The sequence below is a fragment of the Pagrus major genome, chromosome 8 (assembly GCF_040436345.1).
Source record: "Pagrus major chromosome 8, Pma_NU_1.0".
Taxonomy (NCBI): domain Eukaryota; kingdom Metazoa; phylum Chordata; class Actinopteri; order Spariformes; family Sparidae; genus Pagrus; species Pagrus major.
In genome coordinates, this window is record NC_133222.1 from 13915692 (window position 1) to 13928419 (window position 12728).

The window sequence follows — 12728 nt, forward strand, 5'->3', positions numbered from 1 at the left end:
TTCTTGTATTAAAAGAGAAGAATTATTAATGCCAGAAGCCTGTGACAGAAAACGTCATTTCTGACAAATCTATCCGTTTTGCAGTTTAACTAGAAAATGTAATTTATCATGGGGCCTGATGCCAAAAAAAATATATCTTAAAGCTGTTTTTCCACAAAATTAGCTAGGCTTTTTTCTCTCTTGTCAAACTGTAATTGTAAATAATGAATATAAAATGAAGCTGTTCCCTGCAGATCAAGCCGGATAAACATTCATTCTTGCAAAAACCTTCATGTACTGTGTATGTTTCCATCATGCTAGGATATGTTATCTCTACCGTTGAGGATTATTTGCAGAACGCTACATGTGGGGTTAATTCCATAGATAGAAAATCATCTGTAGATGTGCAAGAAAAAACAAACAAAACACAGGGACAGTCATTTAGAATGCCGTTTATGTCATTGACTTTTCAAGAATCTAATACAAATGCAGACACATACATTTCACCACCTAAAACCACATATGACCACTACTGCAATAAACATCACCATACAAATAGAAAAAGAAGGTCGGCTTTCAAGCTTGGGAGGGTTCATGAAGAGCCACGAGCTCACATGCTCACATACACATTCAAAAAGAGCATCAAGTATGTACACACACACACACACATACACACACACACGCCCACGCACACATACACACACACACACACACAGCTTATATAATACAGCATTAAAGAAGAGTGGCTGTAAAAAAGGCATATGTAGGGAGGGAGTGTGTTACAGTATACAGTATGAAAGGGGAAAGGGTAACAGCCAAAGTGTACATGAAACACATTTTGTTTTTTTTACAGTTAAGCCAACTTTACTTAATATAAATATTCTTCATCCAAAAGTCAGTGCAGTGCCTTCTGCTCAGGCTTCACCTGGTCCTCATGCCTGGTCCACTTTACGCCCAGTCTGTGCTAGACCTGGTCCAAAGATTACTGTTTCCACTTTACACACAAATCTTTTTACATCAGTTTTGTCTCTGATCTCCCACTTTTTCTCTATGTGTGTGTGTGTGTGTGTGTATGTGTTGTTTTTTTGCCACCCAGTACCTCAAAAGTCCAGCTGTGAAGTACAGGAGTTTGAGAGTTTGTTTTTCTACCAATTAGCCAATAGAAAAAGAGATCAACAAATTTACAAGTGTCCATTTTGTTCTTTTCTCCTGAATTCCCTTTCTTTTTTTAAAAAACAAAAAACAAAAAAGAAGTTCACAGACGGAGCAGCTCTACTGGATTCCCCTGAAGAGACACATTGCAAAGACCATGGCGAAGAGCTGAGGAAAGGAAGAAGAAAGAAATGATTAGCACACAGAAGAAAATGTTGTTTTTACAAACTTATAACAAACATGTGAAACTTGAACAGTAGTGTACTGCTTCCACTCTACTTTTACAATTGGTTACATGCATTTCTCAATACTGAGGTCTCTTTTTCAAAACTCTTTACACAACAGCAGTCAGTTTGGACTAAACTGATAACTTTTCATTGCTGTGGCACAAAATGCATTAAATTACCACATTAATCAGATTTCATTAATTCATTTCTGACTCGAACTCAATTGCCACCAAGGCTCAGTGTATTTACAATCCATTTTGCACAGGTTTCTATTGTATTTTACAAACAAATTAGGTGTGACGTGGATTACAACTTGTGGCCAAATGCAAAAAACAGGCACTGCTTTCTATCTACATCTGTAGTTAACCTATACATGTTGCCAGAGTACAAGAGTTTATCCTGACATGTGTATGAAGCGTTCTGGTTGCATCAATTTATTATGGATGCGAGATTAAAGGATACATTTGCCCAAAATTGAAAATGTAATTATCATTAACTCAACCCCATGCTGATGGCAAGTCAGGTGACGCTTCATAGTTCACAAAACATTTTTGGAGCTTTGCAGCAAAACACATAAAACGTATTCTCCTAAACAACTGACTTGGATGGGGACTAAACAACTGAAAAACCTAAAAATGACTAAATAAATGTAAAATGGCTCCATACAGCTCATCCAGCGTAATTTAAGTCTCTGGAAGCCCCAAGGTCCAAAATCATTCTGAAAGGACATTATTTACACCTTTTAAAGCCTAATTCTTCAGTGTAGCTGCTAAGCTATAAGCGTGCACACTGTCTGAAGTGGTTGCATGAGTCAAAGCAAACATCGATGGTGAAAATAACATCTTTTTAAATCAATTTACGATCTTGGGGCTTCCAGAGACTTTGAGTAGGCTGGGCGCTGTATGGAGCCAGTTTATTAATTTATTTTTAGGTTGTTTGTTTACATTTTAAAACAAGTCCCCTTCTCCTTCAGGGTTAAATCTGGAGAATGTTGCAACACTATTTTGCTTTGAATCACCAGAAATGTTTTGTGGACTACTTCACCCAACTTTCAAGCAGCATGAGGGTGAGTAGATAATGAATACATTTTCACTTTTGGTTGAACTTTCACTGATGTAATGAGTTGAGTGTTGGTAAAGAGAACCATGTGAAGGAAAAGTGATCTCAGTAAAGAGACACGTATGTAACCAATTTTAAAAAGCTGCAACAAGGCAGCTCAATCAAATCTGTGTTCCTGTAGCACCACGTCTCACCACTAGATGGAGATGTTGCCCTACAGAGAGCTTTGAAATAACGCTGCACATATTTAGGCAAACATCTTCAGCTTAATGCAGAATAAATATTCACATCACTGGAGAGGCAAAGAAAATGCTGCATATGTGACGGTTTTCCCGAAAATGAAAACCCCTCCTACCTCAATGGTCAGCACCACAATGGCCAGCGCTCCAGCCACATAGATGTACAGTTCAAAGTAGTCGACTACTGCGGAGTAACAGCCCTGTGGAAACACAAAGACGTGACGCTCAGCAGAGAATCAATAGGCTATAAACTCGCACAATTACAGAGACAATTAAAGTAACATCACGGCTTTAATCGAGTGAGGCTTGGAACAAAGGCCTGGTTGAATGTGTGGGAAGCAGGGCCTCCAGCCTCACTGCCTTTTAATGAGGCTCTTTGTGTGAATGAACAGAGGGAGAGACACACAATGTGGACATCTCGCATTGTTCCTGTGGCTTGAAAAACAACAGGTGGAGAGTGTGGTGAAAACCTCTTCCTATCAGTTTTCACTGTAATTACATTTCACTCCAAGGCTTTCTGCATTCACATGGAAGCAGGGATGTGGGTGTACGTGTGTGTAACTGTGAAGCACACCTCATTTTCACATATTCAAATACTCATTATCCTCTATTTTTGCACGGACGTATGCTCCACAAAAATTTCAATTTACCATTGTATTCTGACAAACACAAACACATACACACACGCACGTGCTCTTACGCATACATACACTGGTAGTAAGATGGCCTCCCATGACACACATAACATGGAAAAGCACTAATCAGCCATGGAGGAGTCAGTAAGCCCCTGGATGTCACCCCACAACTGTCTCCTGTTCTAATTAGGCCTGGAGGTGGAGGAAGGAGGGAGAAAGAGACAGGGAGAGAGAGGATGTCAGTGTGGTAGATGTCAGAAGTTACCTTGTTATTGCGGAACATCATATTGCCTGTTAAGCACTGCTGGCTGATATAGGCCAACTCCCCGTTCTGACTGGCACGCTGGCAGCAGGCTTCTGGCACCACATGATTTTGGTTGATCATCCTGAACAGGCTGTCCTTAAAATCCTCTGGGCTGTTCACCCCACAGCAGTCGAACTGATGGGAGGAGAGGAGAGAATGGGAGAAGAAGCCCTTATTGCTGAGTGCCTATTTGTGCACTGGCCTGTGTTCCACCAATCCAGCATGAATATTGACCTAAATGTCGAGGATTTTTATCTATAAAATATAGGCCCCTGACGCCAGGCTGCAAACTTTCCTGTTTCCACAGACAGTTGGTAAAAGCTACAGAGTGTAAAGCTCTTTGCCATGTGTGCTGTGGCCTTACTGTAGTCATGATGGCATTCCATGTGGAGGTGAAGACGTCAGTGTTGTTGTAGCCCTGATAATGTCTCTTCAGCTCCTTGGTGAAGTACTCTCTGGTCAGCTAAAAAAGAAAGAAGGCGAGAGGACAGGTTAGTGTCACCACAGGAATAATACCTGTGTCTTTCACATTAGAGAAAAACACTGGACACAAAGGTTGAGTCTCTTTTAAAAGGGGGAAGTGCACCAGTTTTACACATTAAAGTCTGTTTACAGGTTCGGGGAGGACTGGAAAAAGTTGTATGAAGCCTTTTGTGACTCCAGAAGGAGCTGAACAAAGTCTTATAAATGTCCTTGAGTGACATAACTTGAAGCAAGTCAGTCAGTCAGTTGGCGCTGAAGAAGAAAACGAAAATGAAAAAAGATGTGGGGTTGTAGTGAGCTTACCAGACCTCTACCGCTACTTATGACTGCTTGAGGCTAGTAGCTCGTGGCTAAGGGGTTACCTTAGCTGTTACTAGCCTACGACACCTAAAGTAATATCTGACTCAACTGGCAGCGGTAGAGTTGCATTGTGGGTAATGTAGCAATGTGTAGAATAAAGAACGACAAATAAAGATCCTTTAGCTACTGTTCATTATGAGTCTGACTACATTAGGAGTGCAATAGGTGGATTACTCTTTTAATGTTAAGCTGAAATGACAAATGCCTTTTTAACCATTTTAGATCACATCCACAGTCACGTTGTACACCTATTTAACAATATATGCCAAGGAAAAAGGAAAAAATCTATTTAATTTTATTTCTATATCAAAATCCAGTCATGTCTTCTTCCTGTGAAACAAAATGTCACGTGTGCTTACATAAGCTTGAACAAACCATTTTCAACTAATAATATATGTCATCCACACATTAATCAATCAATTCAACTATAAGCGGTGAGTGAGTGGCACAGAGCTCAGATTTAATGTAAAAAAGATGCTACTGGAGCGGAGTATTTCCCTGATTACTGTACAAAAACATGAATTTATAACTTTTTTCATTGATTTAGGCGGAACTGGATCAAATTTTATTGAGAAAATGGTTTCTGATTTTCCCTCTAATGTCTTCTGGCTGCTCTGCCTGAACCCTCGATGATTCATGGAGTTTCCTGATGTTGCTAAAGTAACTGCTAACAGCGGCTAACTGCACCAGGCTCCAAATGAACACAAACTCTTGAGACTAACTGTGGCCAGTTTGATGACGGGGAATCCAGCACCAAGGAGTTTAGGGAGTTTAGCTGCTATTAGATTAGGTACTGCTTGCTTGTTTATTCATGCAGCTATCATTAGGTCCTATTAGCTGACTAACATTAGGCCCTGGATTGCCAGGAGACAAACCCAGCAAGAAAACCACCTTGGTACTCCATTCCCTGTTATCAAATTGGCAGCCATTAGCCTCGGATGCTGCCACGTGTGGCCATGTTTGCCGTGCCCTTATCACTTAATCGGCTGGTTTCAATGGGAGCTCCTGGTGGGCTAGTTTGACATGTAGCTGCAAGGCCGGGGGGCGTAATTCACATTCAGCGCTAATGCTATTGGCTCCGATAGCCAATCAATTTCCTCGACTAGTCCCTCCATACCCTATCGTTTTTACAGGAAACATGTAAATATGCAGAAGGACGTAACACTATGTTTCATGAGGACTCTAATGTTGCTTAAGCACAAACAATCATAGAAGATGGCTGCCTAAATGATGCAGGGTATAAAATGGGCAAAACTTATCAGGGTTCCTACACTTTTTCCATTCAAGCACTTTTCGAGCATTTCAAGAACAAATTTTCAAGCTATTCCAGGATTTCCAGCACCTGTTTGAACCCTGTGTTACATAAATCAGAAACTGTCTGGTAAAACAAATCAGTAAAGAAGAGAATGTGAGCAGGCAATAAATGCCAGCTTTTGGTACTTTGATACTCAGTCCTTTGACAGTGGTGATCAGTGGTGATCAGTGGTGACGTGAATACTGCGGCAACTTACATGCTCCCGGAATATAAAGGCCAGGATGGCAGCAGCCAGCTCTGCTAAGAAGATGAGGAGGATGAGCATGAAGAACTGCAATAAAGACAAAAGAAAAAAGGCAAAGAGTGAGAGAGAGGAGGGCAAGGTGGATGAGTGTCAGAAAAAGTGCACATCGGTCACGAAAATCACTTTCTGGCTGTGCCCGCTTCACTCAGCATTAACTATGCATGAGGCTTGAGGCACAGAGGCAAATAGAAGAGCATTTTACTCTTTTGGCTTTCTGTTTCAAGCATGACAGTCCAAAAAACTGACAGACAGAATAATCAACACACATGCACAAAAATAAGATCAGTAACAGAACTACATTTTGAATTTGTCAGCAGACTCACAAAGAGGAGCAGACACTTGTTTTCGCGGATGGCTCCACAGCAGCCCAGGAAGCCCAGAAGGAAGAGCATGCCTCCCATGCCCAGGATGATGTAGACACCAGTGAATAATAGGGGATTGGCTGCTACAATTTCCCTGAACCCTGTGGGGTCCACCAGTACCCACACTCCCACTCCCAGGAGGAAAGAGCCCCCCAGCTGATGGAGAAACAGAACAGAAGACTGTAGTTAGACAAAACAGATATTGGCTGCATTTGAAAAATTAATGGGAACTCAGAGGGAGGCTGCATATCCCCAGTGGCACACGAAACATTCAACGAGATGTCATATAATGGAAAATAAATTTGTGCTTTTTCCAGGAAAACATGCTCTTAATGCAAATCTCTGAAAGGTTGGGGTGAGAGTTGAGGGCAGATAAAAGGCTTGATATCTACAGAAACATAATGCCTCAGTGGGGGGCGGGTGGAGATATCTACCCTGCTTCAACTAACCCCCCAACCTGCTTTAGAAATGCACAGCACTGCAGCCTCCATCCTCTCCCATCCTCTCTTTCACTAAAGCCATATCTGCAGCCACCGTGAGGTGACTGATTAAGAAAAGAAGGTATTGAGGTAGTGGGGGGGGAAGAGATCTGAGCCGTATACACTCCTCCCACTACCCCACTTCTTCCTGTCATAGGGAGAGACCTGGACTTCTGCAAGTGAATGCCACTTCATCTCAGAGGCAGAGGTTGTGGGATGAGGAGAGGAGGTAGCCATTTTGAGAGATTATTGGGCTTAAAAAATGTGGTTATGCTACCTGAGAGTGAAATAGCCATGGACAGAAACAAAGGGATGGCAAAGGGTGTAAAACAGTAGTTGTTATCGAGTGATGCTGACAGCCTTTGCTCTGCTGGTTGCATTATTACACCAGCCTTGAACAACCACATCTGAGTGGAGTCTCTAAACGGTTTCGTTGCGCTTAATAAAGCAGGAAAAGAGACAAACCTTCTTACTCTGACCCTCCCCCCTCCCTCCACAGGCTCAGACTAACAGGATTACTCTTGATTGTCTGATCAAGACTGATAAACTCAGGTGCCAGTCACCAAGTCTTCCTGGCACAGTGTGCCTCAGATGTGTGTCAGCACACTAAAATCTAATCAAAAGAGAATTTGATAGAATCAAGATTGCCTCCGTCTAATGAAATGCAAATGTGGCTCCATTAGTCAGACGGGCAGGGGGCAGCCAGAAGCCCATCTTAAATCATTGCATTGACACTAACTTCACAGATAGCTGGATTAAGTGTCTTTGAGAGAGAGATGAAAAATACTTACAAAGATGAGGAAATTGAAGACAAACATGAGGTACTTGATGCAGCTGAGACAGTCCCCCTCCATGGTCGTCCCCCGTGCTGAAGCCTCTCCCTGCCCCTGAAAGAAAAACAACACAAAACACAACATAAAATGTGCCACTTAATGAGTCCTGCCAAATGCTCACAGAATTCCCATTCTTCTGCACTTTGGATAGGCGTTCAGACGAAACTGCCAAGAAAATAATACTCTGCAAAAACCTGCGCACATTTTTAATGAGTTCTGCCACTCAAACATACAACACACAAACACACACACACACACACACACACACACACACACACACACACACACACACACACACACACACACACACACACACACACACACACACACACACACACTCAGGCCTGTCAGTTCATTTGGTCCAATTCCAGTTGAAAATCCTTGTATTATCCCCTCAGGCTCACTGCACCAGACATAGTTTCTCAGCAATCCCTAAGTAACTACAAGTTTGGGCTACACAATGTCAACCCAACCTGACACAACTCATCTCACCACACTTCTTGACAACTTATGTAATTTTAAAGAGCGCTTCCACACTCAGATGGCCTGATTCCCTATCAGCACTTCTTATCTCGGGACAGATGGGTTCCCTGGGTTCAGTGCGACTCCAGGGGCTGTCAATCTCTGAGCGTTTTAAAGATATGAGTCCTGACTTCGGCTCCGTGTGCATTAACCAAGGACGCGTGGCCTTTACTATGGAGCTTCTCTGTCTTTTTAATGTAATGAGACGCAGGAGCCCCCGTGCTCCCATCGGCCAGTGCTCTATCTGACATAAACACACTTTACCTGATGAGGGCCTGTCCTGGAAGCACTTCTGGTTAATGAAGAAAGCGTCTCCTGCATGAGGAGACAACATGGGTGTCTCAACATCCATGACCCTGTATACCTGTATATATCTGATGCACCACGACGTCTTCACTGAAGCATTTGTTTAACCTACCAAGCTGCAAATGAACTAGACTTCCCCCTCAAGAAGGATAGGAATTGTCTAAAGAATTGTCTGAACATATTCTGCAAAAATTGAAATGGAAACAATCTGCGGGGTAGCTATAATTGCAGTCTCAGTCAAAGAAGAAAATTAATTATTTGGCAGAAATGAACCGGCACTCTTTGCTTTGTAGTTGTGATTATTAATTTGCTCTCCCATAGTGATAGCCAGGATTGAGTCTGGGTAACAAGTGGATTAAAAAGCGATTGCTCTGAGGAATTGTAAATAGGTTTACACAACTAGGCAGCAACACGCTGCCACTGCTAATTGAAAACAAAAAAAAACATTTAAATGCCGTCTTTCTGCTCCTTTTTTCTCAACCCGCAGCTCGTCCGTCAGCTGTAATCTCATAATCTTCAGGCAGTCTTTCCAGTGCCTGATGGGCTGACAGATGACTCCTCTGGGTGATCTCTCTGCTTCTCTGAGGCAGCGGTGAAACTCGGGTTATGATCGACTCTAACTTTGATATCTGTCCGTCTTTAAAGGGGCTCTGCTGTCGCTCAAATGAGATTCAGCCTCGACCCTCTTACCCCTTCGCCTGGGAAAATGGCATTTTCAGGTGAAATAAACGACAGTCTCCCCAAACTGCTGTCTTATCAATAGCTACTCTACTGGTTGCTGCAATTATTTTACACACAAGTGTGGCAATTTTGTGAACAGTAAAGTCATGGCCCATATCTTTTTCTAGTCTGTTATTCTTTCATTGTTTCTCGAACTGCACCTTCCCCCCTGCTTCTAATTTCAATGTGCTGTGAGCTAAAGAAAAAATGTTTTTTTTGTCTGACTGTAGCTTGTGTAAGTTGCCGTGACAATAAAATTGAACAATACTAAAGATGTGAAGGCAGTCTTTGTCTGCGGTGGGAGCGTGTTAACACAGAAGGAGAGTGTTTCCTCCCCTCACCAGCCTGAGGGCTTATTATTTTTCCTCTCCTTTCCTCCCCAGACCCAGGGAAATTGATTTAGAGCTACGGTTAAACAGCTCCTCTAAATCATAATGATATGCTTAGGTATTGATCACCCTCCTAGTGGTACTCTGAGAGCCTCATTGCCCGAGATGGGTTTTAATTAACCCCTCCCTTTCCTAAGCCCCACTGTAAGGCCTAATGAGGACACAGGAGGTCTTAATTGAGATTTGCATACATTACAATCCCACAGAAAAAAAGACCCTTTCTAATCCCTCCTGCCCTCCACTGTTAGTCCTCTGCCCCTATGAAGAGTGCAAACTGTACTTATTGGAGCAGGGGATGAAGAGGCGGAACGAGCAGGGGGAGGACGGGGTCGGCTGGAAAAACTCTTAGGGCTCAGCTCACATCTCATTCTCCAAACAAAATGTCTGATTTCTCTTCCAGCTTCACCCTTTTGCTCCTCGCTCCCATCTCTGGGTCACACGGACCGTCAGATCTGGAGCCAATTTTCTTTTCTGCATTAAAATGCATTGGATGCTTAAGAATGGAGCGGACTATACGGGCCAAGCCAGGCTCCAAATAACAAGCCTATGGTGCAAACCAGCATAAAATAAATCAAACTGCCATAGAGACCCTGGAGAAAGTGCAGAGTAAACAAACTGGTCTTTCCCATGACTCCCAAGGGATCGCAGGTCCTCATCGATCACGGCCCAGCCGTAGAGATCAGACCACTAAGTCTCTCTGAATATTCTGCAGAGTGCATTATGTAGACAAGGGAAACGTGGTTCACACCCCAGGAGATGCAGCTTTACAACAACATCGACAAATTACTGGGAGATTAGAGGCAGATCTTCCTCAGGTGTGCTGCTGTGCTGAGCAATGTGTCAAGATAAGGAGTTGTGTGGCATTGTGTTTGTGTACACTGGCAAAAAAAAAACAGCCATTATAAACAAACATGACTCACACAGCAGTAAGAAATACTGTGTTTGTTAGCTGGAAATACTGTATGTTTGTCCTCAATCTGACAATCTCAGTGGCAGTCTTTGCCCCGAGGTATCCAGTAAATGCCAACTGCACGTCTGCAGCGTCTCCCGTTACTGACATCATGAAATGCCACACGGCACTCAGATCCCATTGTTTACTCTCAGAGAAGCCTGATCCACAGACAGTTTGGGCTGTGGAGCTCGGCATGGTTGAGTTTGATAGTGGATTAATGAGAACGGATCCTAAATCAACTTCACAGTACCGTCAGAAGCTAGAGCTCGGTAATGAGGGCAAACCCATCTGACCTAAATTCTTCTCAGTATGAAGATGAGGGATTCTCGCAAACATCGCTACGGGCCTTTTTTCATGGATAACTCAGAAAACCATGAGGTCTGTTTGGCGGGCATCTACACAATCAACCATGATGGTCATGTCAACTCTAATTGTAATTAAAAGATAAGGAAGACATTGTCCCGCATTTAGAGTGCTCCATGTATAAATAGCACACCCTTGGGTGGTTCTCCTTGAACTTGACACTTTCGGCACGATTAATGAAGTGACTCCATATTCCCCTGCTCCAGTGGCCACCGCCCCGGACAAATGGATCAGCATGACAAGGACATTGTGTCTGTTCCTCACCAAACCGTCACCACGCTCCACCCCCCTGATCACCAGCCAGTACCACTTCATCTTGAGCATGAGCCTGCATAGAAAATAATCATTAATACTGAAACCCTGTTGAGATCACAAGGGTTGGAGCTTGACCCTTTTAAATGTCATTGACCCTCTAAATGATCACCTGTAGTTGGACTCAGGGGAGGGCACATTTCCTCCTCTGGCTCCCTGATACAGCCGGAGCAGGTGTGTACTGTATGCCACTCTAAAGCTCTCACCGGAGTGCGCTAATACCCTCTGATAATGACACTGAGGGACCACACACATGCCACATCACCCTTTATCTCAATTAAAAACCCATTTTCATATTTCTCTATGACTTCCGAAATCAACCGCAGCAAGTAAACACCCAAAAATCCGAATAAAGACAGGCTCCTCTTGCAGTGAGCAGGGCTCCCCTGAGGCGCACCATGTCCCTTAATGAACCTCCAATTAGGAGAGAATGAGCCCTGGGCTGTGCTGTCACACTGAGGAGCTTTGAAGTGTACTGAATGCTAAGCAGCTATAGCACTGTATGCTTCTTTAGAGGGCATACGGCATGCAGACAACAGGGAACAACCACAGAGAGAAAAGTGTACGAAAGTAGCTCAAAGGCAGCCGAGCACACAGTGTGTGTGGGTGTAGCTCACACAGAGAGCAGAGCGCAGAAACTCAGCCGGGTTAGGAAGTTCGGGAAACTGCGAGGCTTGCAGCAGAGGTCCTAATGTTGGATAGATGCTCAGGTGGAAACATACAAATACTCTATCCTCAGGCAGGCTTAGCTTAATGAGTTTTCACAGTACATGTACGTGTTTGGTGAACATTATCTGCTTCTGCACATTATGGGCATTGCTAGTTCACCACAAAAAAAAGAAGCCACTCTGATGAATTTGCTCTGCCTTGCAAAGCCATTTATCATTTCAGCCCATTGTTCCTGTACGTGCTGTGAATCCAAAGCAGTTCTTATCTGAGCCTGTGAGTGGCGCTCTCCTGACCCATTCACTTTGGAAATGAGATTGTGTGAATCCCCGAGGGCAGACGTCCTCTGACCAGGCAGCTGACACACTCCTGAACAACAGGCTGATTAACTAGAGAAGACTCCCCGAATGAACAAATGCGCAGTCAGAAACCGACTGGCCATGTGTTGTCAACAGCACTGCGGGCTACATTCTTGACATCCCTACTGGGCACACATCCAGCTGTTAGGTCAGGACTAACAGTCCCTTGAACTCCTACAGTGAAATCAATTCTCCAGCTCCTTAGATAAGAAAGATTGGAAGGAGGAAGGGCGGCGATAGGTTCTTGGTTAATTCGCAGAGGGCATGTGATTGAGATGAGCAGATTTCAGCTTCTATTGAACAGTAGCGCATGTGTGTGTGTGATCCCCGCAGTCACAAAGCAGAGATTCTCACTTAATTGTGTCGGCACCTCTATCTGGCTGAGTGAAGATACAAACTGGCTACGCGGCGGCTGGATCAATACCGGGCCCAGGCACATGGTCAATGATGCATTGATCCCTGGAGTTC

At 43.6% G+C, this 12728-nt stretch overlaps 1 protein-coding gene across 1 annotated transcript in view; it reads right to left on the reverse strand.

Moving 5' to 3' along the window:
* Positions 1-415: 415 nt before the first annotated feature.
* tspan18b (tetraspanin 18b) overlaps positions 416-12728 on the reverse strand; it is a 34415-nt gene continuing 22102 nt past the window's right edge. The window contains exons 3-9 of the mRNA XM_073472230.1: positions 7630-7725; positions 6321-6515; positions 5950-6024; positions 3960-4058; positions 3557-3730; positions 2773-2856; positions 416-1299 (exon numbers count right to left, since the gene is read on the reverse strand). Of these exons, the coding sequence (XP_073328331.1) occupies positions 1252-1299; positions 2773-2856; positions 3557-3730; positions 3960-4058; positions 5950-6024; positions 6321-6515; positions 7630-7725 (771 nt within the window). The 3' untranslated portion in view covers positions 416-1251. The remainder of the gene's footprint in view (positions 1300-2772; positions 2857-3556; positions 3731-3959; positions 4059-5949; positions 6025-6320; positions 6516-7629; positions 7726-12728) is intronic.